Source organism: Anopheles bellator, chromosome 2, assembly GCF_943735745.2.
Source record: "Anopheles bellator chromosome 2, idAnoBellAS_SP24_06.2, whole genome shotgun sequence".
Taxonomy (NCBI): domain Eukaryota; kingdom Metazoa; phylum Arthropoda; class Insecta; order Diptera; family Culicidae; genus Anopheles; species Anopheles bellator.
In genome coordinates this window covers 39,386,980-39,408,278 of record NC_071286.1, presented here as the reverse complement: position 1 = coordinate 39,408,278, position 21,299 = coordinate 39,386,980, and the positions used below count along the sequence as shown (strand labels likewise).

Sequence of the window (21,299 nt, the reverse complement as noted above, 5' to 3'; positions counted from 1 at the left end):
CACTGCAAGCCACGCAAAACAGCGTTTCATGCTAGTTACGGTAGTGAAGACGGTGGTTTCGCCATGACAGCCGAACCGTCGCGTTACATGTCGCGCCGGAATCCGCAAAATATTCTACCCGTAACAATACGAGGCGCCAGAGGCACCATATGAAGCTGCCCCAATTTGGAACCAGCAAAAGCCACGGTATGATGTGCGCGATGCTTGAGCTGTTGCTTGGAGCAATATCCGGAGCGAGCGAATGGACTGCACACCTCGAACCATAACACGCACGCCACCATCTTTCGCCGGCCACAAGCTATCGCTTTCCGGACGCATATTTCTTCGCGTTCAGCTGACTTCAGCGTACTCGTATGGTGCCAACGATTTCAACGTTTCCGGCCCGCCGGAGTAGCCAGGAGTCTGAAGGTTGCTCCTGGCGATGGGCGGTTTTATGCTGACCAGTCGCAAATCTCTCGTACGCTTTTCGCCGAGAAGGCTGCGAACGCGCTTGTTGGTCAGCAAACGTGTTGGTCCAGCCGTAGCAGCGTCCGTGGAGAACGCTTTACGCACTAACACAACAACAACGGCTCTAGCCGCAGGGCAGGGCCGGACAGGAGTGGGCGAATGGACGATGATAAGAAATAAAAGTTTATGAGCTATGAAAGTTGTGATAAGGGCTCTCTGCGCCGTATCGCGTATCTTGATCTGCTAGGAGTCGGCCCGACCAACTCTGTGTGCGGTGGAAAGTGTTGGTCGTGGCCATATTACATCGCCCGAAATGCGTTGTTTTCCTCCATCCCGGGGTGGGTTGCCCGGGTGTTCCACAGCTGGGGCCACAATCGTATCCGTTTATGCGCCTATTTGGCCATTCTCGGCTGCCACTTTCAATCCAGTCCGATGCTGCTCCGACGATGAGCGTTGTCCGAATGATCGAACGCTCGCTGGCCAGTGGCCGAATAGGGCGTCGTTCAGCAGATTTTCCCTTTTACGAGGATATGCCACCCTCACATGTTACATCCAATCGCGAGCGCAGCCCAGCCCGGCCGTCGGCGTGCGAAACGAAGTCCGGACCTAGCTCTAACTTTGCTGTTTGCTCTGGGGGCGGTTTGGTACCAAACGATTCCGATGCCATTTTGTAATTTGGCTTTGAAATTTTCGTTTACCCTCCAACAATTGATCTCGAGAGTGCTTGGAAGTGATGGTGAGGGTTTTATTTTATGTCGACGATGGCACCATGCCCGTAATGGCGCCAGAACAGCGATGAAACTGATCGCCCAATCGGCTACAATTGAGCATCGTGTTGTAATGGTAATAAGGGTTTCGGAACGTTGGCTTTTATGTTGCACTGTGTGTCAAGATGATTTTTGATATCGTTTTAATTTAATATATTTGAAGAAGTAATAATAGGCAAACAGCACTATGCGCAAATCAGCACACAACGAGCTACACATTCCAGCAAACTCATTGGCAAACGTTGACCTAATTAAAGATCGCGTTTATGATTTTAATATTGCATGTCATCGACAGGATCAGTGCCCCGGTCTTTATGCCGCTGAAATGCTGACGTTTGAAGCTAATTGACAGCACTCGTCACGCCACCGTCAGCTGCACTTTTCATTGCCTTTTTACGCACCGTGCGCAGTCGTAAGATGCAAGCGAAAGCAGAAACATAAAAAAAGCTCAGCATAACTAACGTACCATCTTCTACCGCGTTCTGTCGGACGCAACGATGCAAAACTATGCAACGGGTTTGTCACGACAGAAGGCGATAAAAATGGCCGGCTTCTTTGCGTGGCATTCTTGGCGTGTTCGGAAGGCGTTGGACAAATTCTTGCGACCCCGCCTCGACAGCACCAGCACCTGCCGTAGACGGCCTACCCCTGGAGTGTGCAATTAATTAAACTATTCCCCTACAATGGCTGCGGCGCGCACGGCTCCGAGTTACGCTTGGGATGTTCCGCATCGTCATCTTGGCGGGCCCCCGTTACGTGGCAGCCGTGGCGGGGGATCAACCGAAACGCAATGAAACTCCGGAAAGCATAGCCCTGGGAATGGAATAAAACTAACAAATTGCAAAGCCGGCCGAAAGAAAGGGGCACCCGCAACTTCGAGTCGGCCGTTGTGTCGTGTAGTTTGTTAGTTTCTTAATGTGTTTCTGTTTTTTTATGTAAATTTTTCTATTCTTTTTAAGCGCCCATTAGCGCCCCCCAATGCTTCGGTGCAAAGGGAAATACAAGTACGTAAAAAGCGAAGCCGAAGAAAAACAAAAACGAATTGGCGAATTTATATTTGTCCTGCACGAACATGTTCGTGTCTGACACCGTTTTTGTAGTTGCCATTGCTGGGACCTGGGGCTGGGCCGACTTGCAGCACAGCGTGCAGCACCTGTTACCGGCGACTGGTTTGGTGGTTTGCTTTTCTCCCGGTTCTTCCGGAAACAGTGGCGATGATGCAATTCTAGGCGTCGTGACCCTAATGTCGTGAAAATGTGGAAAGTTCAAAACGAAACTACCGAAATGGCGAGGGCGAAAGGCGGTGAAAGTAATGACACAGGAAGCCCTGAAATGAGTCTCATTTTTCATTATGCTTACCATAAACATTATGTACGGATATTAAAAGGACTCTCGCTAAAAGGAGTCTCAATGTAGCGTGCCTGTAGATGTTTCAAGACACTTTGTTTAACTATGGAACCAGAATGAAACTAAACTGTGATTGGATCATTCTTAGCTTGTTTCACCATTCTGTGCGACCTCGACTGTTACTCTTGTTGTAGTCGATGTTATCATTTGTAGTGCAAGAAGCGACGCCAAACTCTGTTTTGCTAAGTTTACCGGAAACCCGTATTGCACGTGGCGCCTGGTACTCAATTATGGAATCACAGTAAAGGATCAAATTTATCAATCCCTTAACGATTACGTCGAAATGGTTAGATGTGAGGGAATTTGTAGGAAAATGTGACTGAAAGGAACGCTTGAATTTCTTGATTTACTTTCTCGACTGGAAAGCTAGAATCAAGCAGACTTTCACTGGCTATGATGAATGTTTGCACAACCTCAGTTAGAGCTGTCTACCGGCGGTCATTAAATAATCATCGCTTAGCCCTACCATCGGAAATGATTAAAAGGGAATGTTTGCTCAGTGAACGGGACAGCTAGCGGAGCCATCACCGGGAGCCCCAGCATCATGTGCATACTTAATCTATTTCGTGTGGTGTAATTACTGTGTGTAATGATAGAATATTAATTTGCCGGTGGATCACTCAACATTCGATACGGGACCTAAACCTTACTACTTCCATCGTAATTCTGGGCGTGTTTGTCTACCGGGTCGTAGGTTTCTTCGCTGACCCAAACACGCGCGGTGCCAATCAAACCTAGAACCGTTCCATATGACGGATTGACGATTCGGCACAAGTTGCCGGTGGTAATGAAATATTGAGCAAATCGAGCATCGAACCGGAGGGAACCGAACCGGATCGATTCGGCAGATGACACTCGTTTGACATTCGTTCCAAACCGTCCGCGTTGCCGTTCGACGATCAAAACGATGGGACCGGGGAACCGTTGGGGTTGGGCGTTGTGGTTTACAGTTCGATCAGCACCAAGCGAACCGTACCGTTACGATTCGGAGGAGCATAAATCACCGTATGTTCGATCGAGTTCAATGAGATGTTCAAGTCTCGATGTAACCACCCGTCGGAGCCCAGCTTTGGCCAACAAAAACGCCAAACTCGACAAACATGGCAACAGATCATTCCTACAAGAGACGAATCATTTGACGATATATCCGAAACCGCTAGTGACACGGCTCGTGGTGAACATTTTAAGCCCCATTGCCCCACGATGCGAGCCCGATTTCTTAACGGCTCGCTGGCCAACAAACTGCGATCTCAGAGCATCGCTTCACGCACCGTCGGTCGCGTCGTCTTCAATTTAGCTCCGCAAAACTCCACTCACGCATCAGCAACCGATGAGGAGTGAAGTCGTTTCTCTCTTCTTAGGGTACCGATGCAACTGTCAAACGGTTAAAACTCGCTCGCCCCAAAACAATCGAGCTACCAGTTGAACAATCCACACGGTAGAACATTTCCCGTGCTGCTGTGTGGCCCTTCGATTCGGTTGGCAGGATACGGATATTAGATGTAAAAAATTCCAACCGAGAATGCGTGTCCCCAACGAGAGCAAGGGGAAATCATATTTTCCGCACGAATGCACCATAAATGCCACAGCGCAGTGTGCCGCAGCGTTAAACACTGCGTTCCGTAGGACACTGGGTGTTGTCGGTTTGCCTGATAAATGTGAAAAATTGAATAGATAGAAACTGTCAACCCTTTGCCGAGGCAGAGAGCTGGAAATGCCTGTTCCGCACGAACGCCGATCTATGTCTTATTGTTGTGTGTTTCTTGTGGCAACAGTCCCGTTTCGGGTGCCCGATCTTCCGCCCGAGCTTGGGCTCGTCTACCAGGCGCACTAATCTCCGGCCGATGTCGTGATGGTCACGATCGAGGACCAAGGTGTCATTTGTAAAAATCATCACGCCACAACAATGGGTCGTGCTTGGAGCTTTCGCCGTCTGGCAAGATGTTGCTGCTGTGCGGGCCTTACCAGCGGTTCAATTTCCGTCCCCGAAAACCGGCACGCAGCGAAAAGGTCGGCCGCAAACCCGCAGAAAAAACCATTTCGGTTTCGGTGACACCGTGGCACATTTATTTCCATCCGAGAAAAATGCGGTCTCGGGAACTAGGAGCTACCAGTGCCGGAAGCGCACCCCACAACACCGAATCGGCGTGCCCGTTGATTGACACTGTGATTTTGAAGCTTTCGGGGCACGCCCCGGCTACACATTGTCAAGGCAGAGAACAAAACAAAAAATGAAACAAAAAATAAACAATACAGAATCCATAGCAAACCGAGAGCGTACGTCATCCGGAACCGGTGGTGAGCTACCGCCTTTTGGGATCTCATGCGTGATGTCACGTTCGCTTTTTGTTTCACATCTAGCCCTAATTCGGTGCGGTGCGAGAAAGTAAAGCAAGCAAAAAAAAAACAATACACACGGCATAGAGTGTACTACTTCACTGCTGCTACACGGGGGGCCCGAGCGATCCGGGTGGCATCCGTGGACGTTCCGGAAGCATAGAGAACACACCACAACATGCCAGTAGGCGAGATAGCGTACCGAATTAGACGAGACGAGGAATCTGTTTTGGACCGGAAAACCGTTAGCCACCGAGACGCAGATGTTTCGACAACGGAGCACGGTCCCGTTGGCAGACCGTGTTCTCGATGGGCCACCATTCGCTTGCTGACCCCCTTTTGTGGGACCGTCGTCTCAGAAGCTTATACCTTCCTGGACCCTTCTTCGGACTTCGGGCTTCAGGAAAGGATTCGCGCACGATGCGGGACAGCTAGCTTCGGGCAATGCGTTCGTTCTGATGCGTAGCAGGAGCCCCGGCGAGCCGTTTCCAACGCCTCAGCGGCATATTTATTATTCAGCCTAAAATCTTGATTAAAATTAGATTTCGTCCAGCCACCAACAGGGACCGGTTCGGCGATCCGGTGTTCCGCTATCGCTGGGAATTGTTGTTGCGTGCGAGATTCGAAGCAGATGAGTGGCGCGTATGGCGCGCCACGTTTGTCGAACCGAACGCGCCAGAAGTTTGAAAATACGCAGCGCGGACAAACAAAAAGCGGACAGGCACACATACACACACACAAGGACACCCGTAGGCCGGCAGCTTAAGACGATCGCTGCCTTCCGACGCTCGGGGAGGTGGGTCGAAGATGCTGCGTGATTCAGATTTAATCCAACACATTCGCTGGAAGCGACCCGATAAGACGGTGGCAAGCACGCATGCAAATCACAGCACACATACATGAGGACACAGCACCCGACCCCACCCCCTGGAACGACCGGATGCGGCACGTGAGGGACAGGAAATTGAATGAAAATATATGCCCCGAAATCATAAACAAATGAAAGCATCCTAATTTAATTTTCTTTGGCCCAACTTCCCCCCGGGGGTGGAATTGAGTGGGTGGCGGTGCAAGCCCCGAGAGTTTCGCTTTGATTTCCGTCTTCCGGGTGTGCCGCGTGTGTGGGGCGTGTCATTGGGTTGGTGGGCGCCAAAGGAATGTATTACGTTACATCCTCCATTTTGGTAGGACATTCGGTTGACGCCTCCGGGACATCTGTTCCATCAGAGTACCAACTGTCAACGAAATGTTGACGGTGGGACGGTGGTCCTGAGTGGCGTGAGAAAGCGGGCATCCGGACGTAATTGTTAAACTAACGCCCAGGCGAGGGATCCGGGCGAGAAGACAGACCGCCGGCCGCGAAGCGGGATGCTACCAACATGTCATCGCTAATCTTTTCCACTGGCATTAGTGTGTGTGATGTGGGTGCGCTGGGTCGAGCATAGGATTAATACGTCACACAACCGGCTGACGGGTGCGCGGGGTGAGTCTGCGGTGTAGGACAGGAATGACGAAATAAATGACTTTATTATGTGGTACCCGCTGCTAGATAGTGTTTAACATGGGTGGCAGCTTCACTGTTTGCTGCAGCAGCACCTGCTAGTACCTCGTTACAAATCATTTCGTGCCAATGTGTTAGATGTATTGTAAATTCACTATTGTAGCAAAGTAAAAAAAAGGTTCCCTTCCGTTAGTGTTCACTTATTGGCCGATATGCTTATTAGGGTTCAATATTAAACTCGAAATGAGTTGCAATTATGCTGCTAATATCCTTTTCAGTTGTGTCATCCATAAAAAAAAACATTTCCATAATCACGACGTTTTGTGGTAATGCAAATATTCGTCCAATAAGTTCAATTAGTTGCAATGATTTAATCATTTTCTTGAGACCTCTCAACATATCATATCATAACACATCATCATTGTGAAACATAAATTTCGTTTGTATTTTGTGGAAAAATGCAACTTTTTAATAAAATTTATCTAAATTACCCATCTGTTGTCAAGCAGTCAAAAAAAAAGACGAAACGATTTGACGAAACTTTTATCATTTGGCCAACTGCAAATCGATCGTACAATAATTAAAATGTTTTGTCGGTGGGATTTCGGTAGCAAAAAAAAAAAGAAGAAATTATACCAACTGGGCCGAACAGAAAAGTTTCCTGCCCGCAAAGCCCTACACAGGCCATGTTCGACCGAAAGCAGCCGAGTTCGGAGAGTTTTCGTGAAAATGGCAAGCGTGGCGAGCACCGAACAAGACATCGGCACATTGGCACGTTCCGTGCCGTCGGAAGCGAATGCGAGGCAGTTTGAAACTGTGTCCTGTCGATGTTTGTCTCGACGCGTTCCCGGAATGTGCATGTTGATTTTGGACCGCTGGCTCGCAATCGGAAAACTTTATCTACAACCACAATCGACCGGTGCTGCATCGACGCGAGCTTCTGGAGATTCTCCGCCGCCGGGCTTTAAGAGACCCAGACAGGGCCACTGGCACTGGGGGATTTCTGGCACATTGGGAACAACAACATTGGCGCGGCGCTGGAGCTTATCTTATGCGCTCGGGCGACACTTTTATGGGTCGAGCAGCCGTGGCCGTGGCGTTATTGGACCGGAACCGGCCGCATTGCTTCACGAGCGAAAACAGTACATTAACCTCTGCCGACCGGGGTGGTGGTCTCGGCCACCGCAAACCCGGGTGAGTTTGGCATTGGCCCGGCACCGGAAACGTGCGCTAAGCGAAGAAGCTTATGTACATGTGTTATGCTAATTTATTCATTTCTCCCCTCGGTGTTTGCCGACGCGCACGGGAACGATGGAGGCTAGCGAGGAGTCAATTTTAGCTGCCACTCGAGAAGGCACTCACCGACGGATGGATGCGCCGGTGGTGCACCCGGGTCGGCAGCGGCTGCAACCACAGCCAATTTCGGCAGCCACTAACCGAACGGAAGCGTTCAGGCGGCGGCGCGAGCCGCAGCTAAGTGATCCGGTTAGTGTGGTCTTTATTGGTGATCAAAATATTGAAAGTCCTATCGTCCTATCATCTTCGGCCATCACCGGCCTCCGACCTCTCAAAGAGTGATCGCCGCCGAAAGGAACGCGGGAAAAAGCGGAAAAACACGCGCACACGCGCATAGCTGGCGCGTGTTTTTTTGTTTTGCGCTGGCTATGCTCCAAAACCCGTTATGCAAGTGGCACTGTTTTATTCGCCCTCATGCCACACTGTCTATGTGCCGTGCGATGCAAATGGGAGGGTGGAAAATCAGCTTAAACGCAGCAGATTTCCGTAGCACTGCGAAGTCCGCGGTGCGGTGCTGCATGTTTAACTCAGAATCGTGCAGCTCGCTGAAAGTCACTTAGTCACTGGCACGATATGGCAAACGTTTCTTCCCGCCAAATGCACTCGGCTTGGCGTAAAGTTTTTAATTGATTTATAATTAGATTCGGTAGGCGTTTGTTTTCAGTCATTCAAATTTCCATTCACCTAATTTTGTTTCTTTTGGAGTTTATGCTTGCTTCAAATGCCATTTTTCCGTTATTTTAAAGCAGGATCGGCATCGCCAAGTGCACTTCGGTGCCCGACAGCTGCATTCTTAAGCTTTATTCTTTTTTTTCAAACCGATTTGTTGCTTGCTCGTTCCGATGTTCTTGACGTTTGGTTGGATTAATGATGAATGTTGAACATACTCGATATCAATTACCCTTTTGGGTCAGTTTGGTGGTTGAACTTGTTCGTTAGCTTAAACGTCGGACTGACTTTAGGTTAGGCACTGAGGCTTCGAAATGAGACAACTTCAAAAAGTTTTTGAAAATCGCAATTGTCTGAATTGAAAAGAATTAACATTAAACAATGTAACCTACCGTTAAGTCTCTCACTTCAACGTCCTACTTTTAAAGTCCGTATTGCCCGTTCGCAGTGACCGTATTGCACCGTTCGAAGCTAATTATGCAGTGCCGCGGCGTTTAGAGCAAACTTTCCGGCTTGCATCGAGAAATAAGTTAAACTTCGTCAACAACTTTATTCGACGCAATTATCATCCCGCTTCTCATCGGCGGTGATGTTGGTTGTACTCGTAAAACTTGTAACCTCGCTCCTCGGTGCCAGGCGGGCCACGGCTATAAACTGTCCCGGATGGATTGGTTTAATATTTACGTTGACGTTTGTAACGGCAAGTCTTGCCTTTCGGTCGCCTCCGAATTCTACCTTCGCTGGAGAATGCAGTTTTCCGCGGGCATGTCCGTGGCCCCGTCGCGCCCCTCCAGAAGTTTGCCTCATTTTTCTTTCACTTCAAACAACAGCCGCTCGTTAGTCACGTAAATTAGCCGAAAGTTGAAATTAACTTCTCATCTTCTCCGCGGTCGGTGGCCAGGGTGGTCAGGGTTTCACTGGCTTCCTTTGCGCTTATCGGCTGCAAAATTAGTGCGCAGCAAACGAGCAAACGAGCGGAGCGCATGGTGAAGTAATCCTTCCTTCGCGAACCGAAGGATTTTACATCTTTGATCTCCCTTTTCTACCGTGCTCTCGTGGACCGGAATTTGCTGTCAACTCTCCCCGAAGGTTGTGGGCGCCAATTTCGCGTGGCGCGGATTGCGGGTCTTATCCCCGAAATAGTCGCCGGGAAGTGCGAAGCGCAACTCTACCTTAACGTACTTAGGACCAACTTGGAGCGAACGGGCAAAGCCGATTTTTTTGAGATGGAAAAAGTTACGAATATTCAATCAGTCTGGAAATCTGGAGCATAATCTTTTTACCGATCCCGTGGGGAAGGGCCCGGTACCCGGACCGGGGTAGTCACCAATGAGCCTCGTTTCGCAGCCACCCGTTGGGAGCATGCAGGGGAGTAGAAGAAGGTTTAAATTTACCTTGGTAGATAAATTTATGATAATAACTTTTCACCAGCGTTGATGCGCGCGGACGCGTAGTTAATTCCGCTGACTCGGGAGCGGCGCGTACGATGCCGCACATTCTCCGTGAAGCCGTAATGTCAAATTTCATCAACTTCAATCGTTTGCTCTGCGGACGATGGAATACTTTTCGCAAACTCTTCTACCTCAGTTGCATTTTTGCTCTATTGACGAGCGCCGCGAGCACCGGTAAAGCAATCAACAAAAGTTGCCAATTTCCAAATCGTCCTAATGGCGCTGCTTGCTGGTTGTTGCGTACTTGCGCGTCGGTTTATGGCGTAAACTTTTCGTCGGTTGAAAAAATGACGAATGGGGCATGCTCGCTGGTGGATGATTTTCATGCGTTTTCACTGCCAAATCCAAGGAGCTTAACATCCTCTACGTTGAAGCGTTTGATATCTACTTTCTCCGCCATTGAACCAAGTGCTGATACATGACAGATACGAGCATGAAGTACTGTGGTGGCTGCTTTTATGGTGGTTTACGGCTCCATTATCTCCAACGCATCGCCCAATCGTAATTGCATGAAGTGTTTTGAAAAGTTTTATTGGTTTTCGTTCAATTTATGTTAGTTCAAAATCAATTCAAAATTTCTTGAATAACTCAATCGAAGTCGATGTTAAGTTTTTCGGATTTTGGTGATAAAATGGGCACCCAAACCGGGCGCTAAGAAATTGGACACCAAGAGATTCCACAAGCGATCTGCTACTGTTATAAAGTTGCCATTTTCAATGTTGCTTTTCAGTCGTCGTCGAGCCGTTGCATCATATTGCCTTAAATGAAAAAAGGGAACTGGTGATAAAACGATTCCATTCGTTCGCTTAGAACGAGTATTAGAGAGTAATCATCGCGATGAGGCATCGATCAATTTTCAAAACTTTTGCTGTCTACGGTCCATCGTAAGATTTTCTCCCGCAGCCATTATCATCGCTCAATCTTGCCACAGATTAACGATGACGAAAGTAACGTTTCTGGTTAAGCTACTTGGTTCAATTGCATTTTAATCTGTTCCATAAAGGTGCTTTAATATATTCTATAGAAAAAATGAGCATGATTTACTGGATTAAATCCAACGTAAAATTAAATCAGTAACGAAATGCACGCAGAGCGTAATTAAGTTTAACACTGTAGGATCGTCAAAACTGAGCACAAATAATTAGATCAACCCATACGCCTAACCTTGATCTTAGGCATCAATTTGCAGATTCCACCAGCTAACTGCTCTAATGACAACCCGTATTGATGGTTTATTTCCCTCATTATGCGCTCATGATGATCGGGCGGTGGCAACTCTCGAAGGATCGCATTTTTATCGTGCTTGAAAGGACCTCGAGTGTACTTGACAAATTTACGGAAATGTCATTTACCCACCCCAGCGTGGGATCTACACCTGCCTGGTGCGTAGCTACCGTCGTCATGCCACTGGCTGGAATCTGGCAATTTGGCGGAACAACTTCCGGTGTCGGTAGGGAGCCCAGCCACCGGGGAAGTGGCGCAAATTGGGATAGCTTACTTTCAAGCGGTATTATTGAATTTGCTAATGCTGATTGATTACGGCAAATACCGTTGCCGGTGTTGCTTCAACAATCGAAGCTCGAGCCCGTGTGTTGCGGCATGCCCGTCGTGCAGGATGACAGAGCACACTTATGAGGAATTCCGTGTGTACGCTGTGACCCTTTTCGGGTGGAGCGTATAAACCGGTACGTAGCGGAAGTACCAAGCAAGTGGAATGTGATTAGTTTGATTTTTCAAATATTGGTACTACGTATCTCCGTCTCGTCCTGGCCGAAAATGTCTACGTGCTAGCGATCCTGCGATAATGAGAGCTAGACTGGCAGGATGCAAAAGGCTAGGTTAGGCAGGAGTCTACCGTATCTGAAATATGTTTCTGAGGCGAACGCGAACGGTTTCATGCTTTCAACCGTTAGGTCGAAAGAAGCAATTTTCTGTTGGGGAAAAATACGTAGACCTTTTCTTCGTACGTTTGCGACGCTGGCCTTCATTGACGTACTGAAATTATGACCGTCATGTGCTTCGAGACGTGCTCCGGTTGCTACCATTCAAATATTGCTGATCCAGAAAAGTTGCACGACGTTTAAAAAGTGTACCTCAAACAACGACAACTTCTGAATTCAGAATCCGGCCTCACATATCCCAGCAACCGCAACTACTGCCGTTATATAAATGGGGTCACATTGGCGCAATCCTGAGTGTCAACGTGGTGGCAACCATAACCAACTCAGTAGCAACTCCGGTCGGACGTCGGTTGGACCAACGGTAAACTTTTCCCATAAATGTTATCATTAATATCCTCGACATTGCGGCTGCTGAACGGTCAACATTCATCGGTCCGCGTTGTCGGTTTAGTCCATCTGACGGCATATGATGGGTTGGTTTCTGATTTGAACATTCTTCCGCATTCTGTTCGTAGACTACATGAAAATATTTACAAGCCAATGCACACTGTAACTGTTGGTCTTTTGGTAGAAAGGCACAGTTTTAGAAAAGTACGTATTGGGGGATGAAAATATGTTGAACGATTCTTGACAGTATAGCGAAACAAAGCGACCGTCGGGGATGGCTCTTTGCTAATGCCATCGTCAGACAGTGCACTCAATCTTGTTCCAAGTAAAGCTCATTGCTTCAATCGAACTAGATCCTCAGAAGCTTTTGCACTCGGTTTTTAAGCGAACACATGTTATTATCCATTAGTAGAATTTCGCCACTTCACGGATCTGCCTGCCGTGTAAAATCTTCATCCACCGGTTAACGGTTACCTGCCGTTCAGAGGAGTACCACGCTTACTGCCAAACATTTGAAGCCGGTCCTTGCAGTGAAACAGCTGGAGGGAAATGGCGTTCGCACTTCGCCCTCTGCAATCTCTCGTGGGTGTTGAGATGGAATTTATGATACCTCAGGGCTTTAGCTGTTTGGCCAGCAGCAGCAGCCCCGTCGTTACCATCTTTCCAACACCATCCGTGCCGGAATCCTTTCCGACACGCTAGACGCTCGGCTGGCGGACGGGAAAATGGTGCCTCGGTAAATTATGGTTCACTGATTTTCTGAACGATTTTGGCACCCGTCTGCCACTCAGCTTCGTTTCGATGTTTTACGACTGATTGCAACAAGGCCGTGCACCATAAGAGGCCAAATTTGGATACTCTGTTGCCTGTGCTAGGGCTAGTGCCAAGGGTTTGCTTGTGGGTTTTATGTACTCGCCGGTTGTTCTCGAGTTTTACGACACCTTGCCACCGTCACGCTGGTGGCGCAACGCGTGCGTATCTCATGCGCTAATGAAGTTCATCACGATATTAGGTGTCACTTCGTTGATGGTTCCCGTTTTATGTCCGGGTTGCCGTGTGCGACCCAGTCTCACTGCTCAAGGCGCGGCACGTGATTGCGGTGCGTGCGGAGGTGCGGCTGGCTCCCGGACCAAGTGGCCACGTGTCGAAGTTATGGCCGAAGTATTGTTGCGGAATTCCCGGAAGGTAGCGCGACAGCGCACCAAATGGTCCTCCTTAGATAGAGGAGGACAGGGAGGACGGCGCCGATGAGGTTACTTTCTGGTTTGATGCAAAACTCACGCACAAGGCGACCCTCTGGTGTCGAATATATTTATCCAAAGTTGGTCGGCCACAACCGCCAACAATCACGGGCAGCACGGGAACCACATCACAGTTGTGACTTAATTCCTGCTTAATGCACAACGACACCTTCTGGTTTAGCTAACTTCGCCAGGGGCCAGCTTCGCGGGAGGTTCCGTTACCAGCCGTCCGATGGGCGTGGTTGCGCGGTGGAAGGATCACAGCGTCTTTTGTGCCGAAACTTAAACCGAGAAGCCGTACGCCACGGAGCAGGACGCTAACGTTATTACGTGAGACGTTGTTCGGAGTTTGTAATGTTGCGGCACGCGGCAAAGCTTATACGCGACGAAAGTGGGGATTTGTAAGTCAAGAGCAGATTTTAACGAGGGCTTAACGGGGAATGAATCTTCTCTGCTGCCCAGAACGGTCCCGGCAGCCTTGGGAAGTTAATTTATTTATTAAACTTTAGCCATGAAGCAGTAAAGTGGGCTCCGTTTTAGGGGAAGAGCCCCGAAACGTTTTCAGGCGGCGTGTTTTGCGTTAGCTTGATACGGCTTCCTTATCGGCCGTACCGCTAAGTTTACGTTTAGTTTACGCTAAGGTTTTACTTTTTAAAATGATTGAGTACAGCCAGAACACTTACCATCTTTTTAACGATAAAGGCCAGAGTAGAACTGAAGGGAGATCATGACCAGCTTCAAAATACCGGTCAAACTTACCAGACTAGAATGACCATCACCAATGGCCTGCCCTGTCACTCCTTCGACATCGCGCTGGAGTGAGCCGTCCGGGACTTCGGAGACCTCTGTGACCATTTTCTTCAAGTCCAGCCAGATCCTAGCCTGTGCTGTTGGCATAGACGTTACAGGTCGAAGACTTTCCGATATAGCTCAGGCTTAGATAGGGATTGAAGAAGATGCAGATAATCTCGGTCTGCAGATAACAAGACTGTCTCGTCTCGAACATCATCTATCGAGGGTCAAAGCTTAGTACCAACAATGACTTAAGTGAGGAGACTCGCGCTTGAGTGCTAGCTAATAAGTCATTTTTCAGTCCGAGGAAACTATTTCAGCCTCATCTCGTATCAAGACGATCGAAACTAGAGTTGTATAGAGCTTTTATAGTCCTACTACTAACATATGCAACTGAGGCAAGGACTCCAAAACTGATGGAACCCTCTTAGCCGCGTCGGAGAGGAAGATGCTCAGTTTGATGTTTGACTCCATATGAATGAATGAAGAATCCACTACAATGATTCGTACTAAACTCAGCCGCGTGCAGTGTATACGCCTCGCCAGGCTCCGATGGCTGCTCATGTCATGAGAATGGCGGACGACAAATCAGCCCGCAAAGTCTCTTTGGGCCGTCTAGAAGGATAACTTGAGATGGCTGGAATGCGTCGATAGGGCTGCAAGAGCGGCAGAATCGAGATACGGTGGTCGAGGAGCTCGACCACGAGCGCTGGAAGGAGTTTTTGATGGAAAAGTAAATAAGGTTTTGTTACTTAGGTAACTTGAACAAGGTTTGTGGATCAGACCTAAAAATCCTGGACTTTCTGCAGCATCTTCTAACGTCAGCCAAATATCGTAATCTTCTTCACTCCGTGGTACCTCGCGGCCATGTCATGCCTGACAGTCCACACGCTTCTCAGTTCACTCACTCCGATTTATTCGCCTCCGTTCCGGTTTCTTCCGCGCTCGCTCTTCGCGCCCCGATCGACACAACCACACGGTCGACACGCAGGAGCAAACTTTTCCAATCAAACGTACACCTCCAAATCGTACCGGAAGTCGGCATCTCCTCTGGCTCGCTCCGCGATTATTATTCAAACACAGCGGGTGTCACAAAAAGGTGGTCCCGAGAAACGAGAAAGCAAAAAAAAAAACAAACACATCCGGCCGGCCAGCCGGCCAGCACGGAAAGCAAAAAGCGAATAAAAGTAATTGAATCAAACCGATTTTCCGACACTTTTCGCGTATCCGATGCCATTCGATTGGCCATTGAGCGTGTTGTCGCGCGTGTTCGGTGTGCCGAGGCCGAAATTCTGGGGATTGCGTTAAATAACTTTCCGGAGCAAACAGTCGGAGCCGGAGTCGCCGCGGTCGCTAGATTTGGTTTGGCCGTTGGCCCGTTCCTCGATAACACCGCAACCGGAAACGGTGCTCGTGTTGGAGTCCGTCGGCGAAGTGACGATGGCACTTGCGCTGGTCACCGTTCGAAGGGAAACCTGCCGATTGGGTAGCGTCGACCCCGAAAGTCATTTGCTGCACCCGAGTCCCGCAATCGCTATCGCCGATCGGCAAACAGACCGGCGGACGCGGATTGCGCAAAGTTATGTTGCTGCCGGTGTTTGGGGCTGCCCAAAAAAGTCGGTGGCCATAGCGCGCCAAAAGTTTGCCAAAAACTGGCCCAACGCCCAACACGGCACATTTCGGGCCCGGTAAGGCCCCCGAAGTAGGAGGTCCTGAGTGTCCGCGAGGATGCCTGCGGTGTGGGCCCGGTTTTACGTGTCGGCGCAGTGGACGGATGTGGATGACCACAGAAATAAAGCTTGGTGGCTAGGCTGACCGGGCCAGCGTGCGCTGGCAAATGATAGACAGGCGTGCGTTTTGTGCGATTTTATGGGGCATGGCGATGAAATGACGATCCAGTGTGCCAGTGTGTGGATTCCGGTTCAGCTTGTGTTGTTGATAGCAGCGCAGGGCCCTCCGTTCGCGCTTCGACTGGTGAGCCGATATCGGAGGCTCTACCCTGCGGAATCTCGGACCCACTTGGCAAAAAAAGAAACTCGAAACAAAACTCGAACTCCAACCGCCTTCGGTAACTGTTTCGGCAACCGGAAGCGGCCATTAATGAACACCGGACTGCTCGCTCTCGATGTGCCGGACGGTACCGGGGCCGTGGCAAACGGACTCCCAGGCGCATCGTTTTCCGATTGCGTTTCCGTCGTCACCATCCCCCACCCCGGAATGGTAACGGTTGGGCTTTATGTTTTATGTTTTACTACTTCCGGGCGTGGCGTGGCCGTATGTCGGGGCCGGGAAATCAGCAGCGCACCGTTCAACAGCAAATAGATGGTGCCGTTGATGATGTTGATGGAGCATCGATGCGTTCGCAATCTTTCGGTGCCTAGCGAGGCGCCCACAAAAAGCCGAATCCTTGGGCGCCTGTGGGCCTCGGTTTCGCTAGCTGTTATTGTTATCCCTTTTCCGGGTCGGACCATAGCGCAACGTTCCGAAGCAGGGTTCTGTACACGGTTTTGTGCGGTGCTTTGAAAGTTGTTTAGGAAGTTCGTGTATGTGTATTGGTTGAGAACGGCCCAACCGTATCTCGTGAGGGGGCTTCTGTGCTGGAGTTGTGGCTGAGCCCAAAAAAATGCAATCTCTCTCCTAGCGTTCAGGATTTTGGCTCTGATTTTGCGAGCCACCCCCAAACCGGCCACAGAGGGTGGCGCGCGAGGGAACGTGAAATGAATCCAGTGTTGCAGATTGCAGTTTCCTGTCGCGGTTTTTTGCCCGCGGATTTCGTGGAGAGTTATTAGGCATCGAGCGCAATCGGTGCTTTCGGCGGTGTTTGGAGTGAAGTCATTTTCTGTAGACTTGCAGTTCATCTTATAGGCAAATATTTTTTCATTCACCAGTTAACTAGCAGAATCAATTCGAAGGACTATGCACGCGGTTCTGTTATGTCCACGGGTCAAATGATTCAATTCCATTGCACGTTCTCAATTCTTGCGGGTAATTTTGTTGGGATTCTCCAACATCCTACAGCAGATTGGTCCTGAAGCTTTGTGACACTCAACGTATTTTGCCTAAACAGCCTAGCACTTTATAGATCGTTTGCTCATCGATGGCCAAAATAGCATAACCGTGCATTTCCGCTCGTGGCTGAATGCCGGAAAACTTCATCCACTTCATCCGACAACAATTAATAAATAATTTCATCAGCTTTCTGAGTCCGGTCCCGAGTGCTGAGCAGCCCCGAAGAGCTTTGAAGAAATTCGATAAAAATAACTTTACAACTTTTCGCACTCCTTCGGGCGGAGTCCTTCGGGCGAGCTTACGCACAGGGTGGCGCGTGCGAGTTCGGGCAACTTTACTGGTTTCTCCGAAGGCGCTGTCCCGGAGCCAAGGTGAGCCGAATCGCTAGCTGAACTGAGGGGCTTCCCGTACTCGGACCATTCGGCCCGAAACCATGAACGCAAACTTGGTTTGTTTGCTCGAATATTTCCCATTTCCGCCCTTTTGATTAGCATTTCTGAATTAAAGCCGGTGGGCGCATAGAGACAAAAGGACGCCTCTTGGAAGTTGGAACTTGTTTGAAGTGGTTTCGTCTTCACATCGTAAGGATCTGCCAAGAGAAAAAAAAAATCAACAACGCTAAACTAGATGTTTTGCGTCAGCATAGAGAATGTGTAAATTTAATACAAAAAACGCAGTTTTCCTGCCACGGAATTTGCACTTCATGGAAACATTTGTGGTAATCCGTGGCTATTACAGAAAATCTTGGACATCGCGGGACCTGAGGGTCCCGGAAAACCATTTTTCAACGGCACAGTATAAAACAAATAGACGTGCCTCATTACTTTTGCGAGTGACGCACGATGTGATTGAAGCACAAAAGGCACATCGTAGGACTGAAACAAACAGATGAGGAACAGAGAACGAGCTAAACATGTTTGTTACGCTACGATCCCGTGGAATTCTCAAACCCACCCTCGGGCACCGTTTTCTTTACGTTGTGCGGAACAGTTTTCCTTTCGCTAGCGGCTAATGAAAGCGAGGAAAATAAAAGCCAAGCAACTAATAATAATGTCCTTCCATTCAAAAGGGCCACCCGATCCGTTGCTACTCGCTCGCTTCCTGGTTGTCGCGCTTACGGGGCCATCTCTTTCGGGTCCTTACTTTCCGCACTTGAGTCATTCGCCCGAATCGCTCGGTTGCCGCTAATGTTTTCATGCCCGGAGGCACCGAGCGCCTGGCAAAGGAAATGAAAGAATAATCTTTCGATAGAGAACGATTCCATTCCAACGGTCCAAATGATGCGATCGCGCAGCAACGATAACAATTTGAATTAAGGAACGACAGTCCGAGTGTGACAGACAGAGACAGAGAGAGAGAGAGAGCAAGTGGCAAGAGTGATAGGGAGAGAGAGAGAGACCGAGAGATCGAGCGTATTATTGCAACATTACGGTAGACCACGGCCTTAATTTTCATTTTGACAATCATTGAGCGTTCACGGCGTTGTCCTTAAAAATGGCACTTTCGCCCCATCAATACTCGCTGCGAGTTTCCAACGCCCTGCCCCGCTATTGTTTAAGCGATTTATGGGCTCAGCATCGTGCGGTGATCCATTTCGGAACCACCACACCCACACACCGAGAGGAGCACACAAAAGTTGCACCAAGTCGTGAGGCGGCGGATCAAAGAAAGGGGGAGATGAGAAAACCCCAAATGATTGCCGTTGGCGAATTCTGTCTCTCTCTCTTGGCAAGTACCGGTTTCCGGTGGGCGAATGCAATCGTCCGCGGGCCCGGCGATACTGTCGGCCATTTTACTTTGGCCGACCGGCCGCGGAGCAGGACGTTTAAATAAATCGTTCATGTCAGGGTGTATCAATGATTAATTAATTCTTGAGAAACTCATTATCCGGCCGGTGCCTGTGGACGGGCTGTGGATCGGGGCCTAGCATTCGAGAGTCTAGCCCAAATCCGGCTGCAACTTCGGCTGACCCGAGCTGGGTCGGCCGGCCGGCTGTCCAAGAAGCCGAGGCCGTGAAGGCGTGTTCCTTTGCCGACGGTGGGTCTCACGAGGGCGCCGGAAATGGCCGCCATCACGGGCCGGCGGGATGTTTTTCCTGGTGAAAGGCAATTTGAACAATGGCATCCATTGGCTTCGCGCGTAGTGTTCGCCTGATTTACTGACCGGAAACTTTGGCAAGGATTATAAATACGCGGAGCGTAAATTAAACCTAATCGGGCCTTTTTTAACTGGGCCGCCGCGGATGTGCACGAGCCCCGCCCGGGGCAAGGATGTTTATTTCATGATTAATTTACTTTTATTATGAGCATTAATATCGCATCGCGGGTCGGTTTTGGGTGAAATGACTGGAGTTTTAGTTAACTGAGTTTGCGGTTGCCGGCTGCCGGTGCGCTCCGAGTTTTGCCAAATGTCATTTTTAATTTGTTGCCAAATGTGCAGGAGGGCGTACCTTGCGGTGGGTTGTGAGCAATCAAACTCCCACGGATAAGCATGCTCATAATCTAGTCTGGAGTTGGTGCAGCTCCGTTTGGAGGATAAAACTTACTATGTGTGGGTTCTTCTACGTCCTGTTCAAGTAATTACCACAATTAACCCAACAAGGAGCTAGAACGAGAGTCTCTGTGGGTGTTTCGGCACAAGCTAAGCGCAAAAGTTATAATAGGCCTCATTTTTCTACAACGTCAAACAATGTACTCCTATATACATGGTACGGGCCAAACTTTTCCCATTGCCTACATAAGGCGTTGGCTTTAATTTACATGTGAACTTTAGGTTCCCAGAATCCGTAGAGGTTCGCAACGGCACACTCTGCTAGCGTTCACTATCATCGAGGGTTGGAAACTACTGCGGATTATGCTCTCTCGGGCCATCGACCAAAGCGGCCGGCTATCGAAAGATCCCTATCAACCCAGCCAGTCAGCCAGATGGCTTTAAGAGCCTGTGCGGAGCCTGTTGGCGCACGGCCAGAAGGGAATTGGGAACGGTTTCTCTTTGTTTTCAGTTCACCCTTCTCCGGAGCGAGATAAGTCATATTTCACAAAACCACAAGCTGTCAGCCGCTCGCTCGGAGCAAGACATATGGTGGTCTCTTATATCTGGACGGCTCGCTGTGCCACATTAAACCAGGCCCCGAGGACCAGGGTCCCAACTAATTGCGATGCTAATAGCGTTGCGCTCCGGGGGGGAATGGGGGGGGCTACCTCCACGTCCTCCCGTTCACCCCGATCGATCTGTTTTTCACTGACCGTTTTTCGCCGGCTTTTCTCTACTCCACTCCACAGTCTCCGTTGGGCTGCAGCGGTTCGCCGAGCAGCCGAAGTACACCGAGGTGAACCCGGGCCAGGATGCGCTGCTGGTGTGCAAGGTAATCGACAAGCGTGGCGTCTGCTCCTGGCAGAAGGACAACAAACCGGTCGGCATCTACCCGAAAAAGTATGAATGGGCCAGCCAGTACGGCATCGGGCAGACCGCGCACGTCGGCGGCGACTGCTCGCTGTGGGTCAGGGCCGCCCAACTGGAGTTTGACGACGGGCTCTGGGAGTGCCAGGTGACGGCCAGCGACTTCACGACACAGGACGCACTGACCAGCCAGCCGGTGCGGTTAGTTGTGAGAGGTAAGTGGGCAGACGATCGTTGTGGCACTACCAGACACTTGCGTGTGGTAATTGATCTTCAGTGAATGGTCAAACTACGTAACAGCTCCTGGGATTGCGCTGTTCGGTTTGGCCCGGGTTTGCCTGGAAATTAATGTAGCACAACAGTCGGCAGCAGTGTCCGCATCGCACCAAACGCCACGATTGACGCATTTTTTCTCCAACTCTCCGACAGTGCCACCGCAGCGACCTAGATTAGAGCACGAAGGCGTCCACGTTCCTCCCGGCCACAACGTGACAGTAGATTCCGGTGCCGTAGCCACGGTGAAGTGTGTGTCACACTACGGAAATCCACCGGCGCTGCTGAAGTGGTTCCTCGGTAAGTACTTTAGTGCCATCGTCACTTTTTATCGCCATCGGGATCGGGTGGTTGGCAACTTTTAATTCCTCACGCCCACCTCACGGCAAATCGGACTCTGTTCCCGCGATTGCATAAATGCG

At 49.7% G+C, this 21,299-nt stretch overlaps 1 protein-coding gene across 1 annotated transcript in view; it reads left to right on the top strand.

Annotated features, from left to right (window-relative positions):
* The window catches only part of LOC131207508 (uncharacterized), a 124,180-nt gene that overhangs the window by 49,892 nt on the left and 52,989 nt on the right, over nucleotides 1-21,299 (top strand). Inside the window, exons 2-3 of the mRNA XM_058200123.1 lie at nucleotides 20,487-20,819; nucleotides 21,034-21,177. Coding sequence (XP_058056106.1) covers nucleotides 20,487-20,819; nucleotides 21,034-21,177 — 477 coding nt within the window. The remainder of the gene's footprint in view (nucleotides 1-20,486; nucleotides 20,820-21,033; nucleotides 21,178-21,299) is intronic.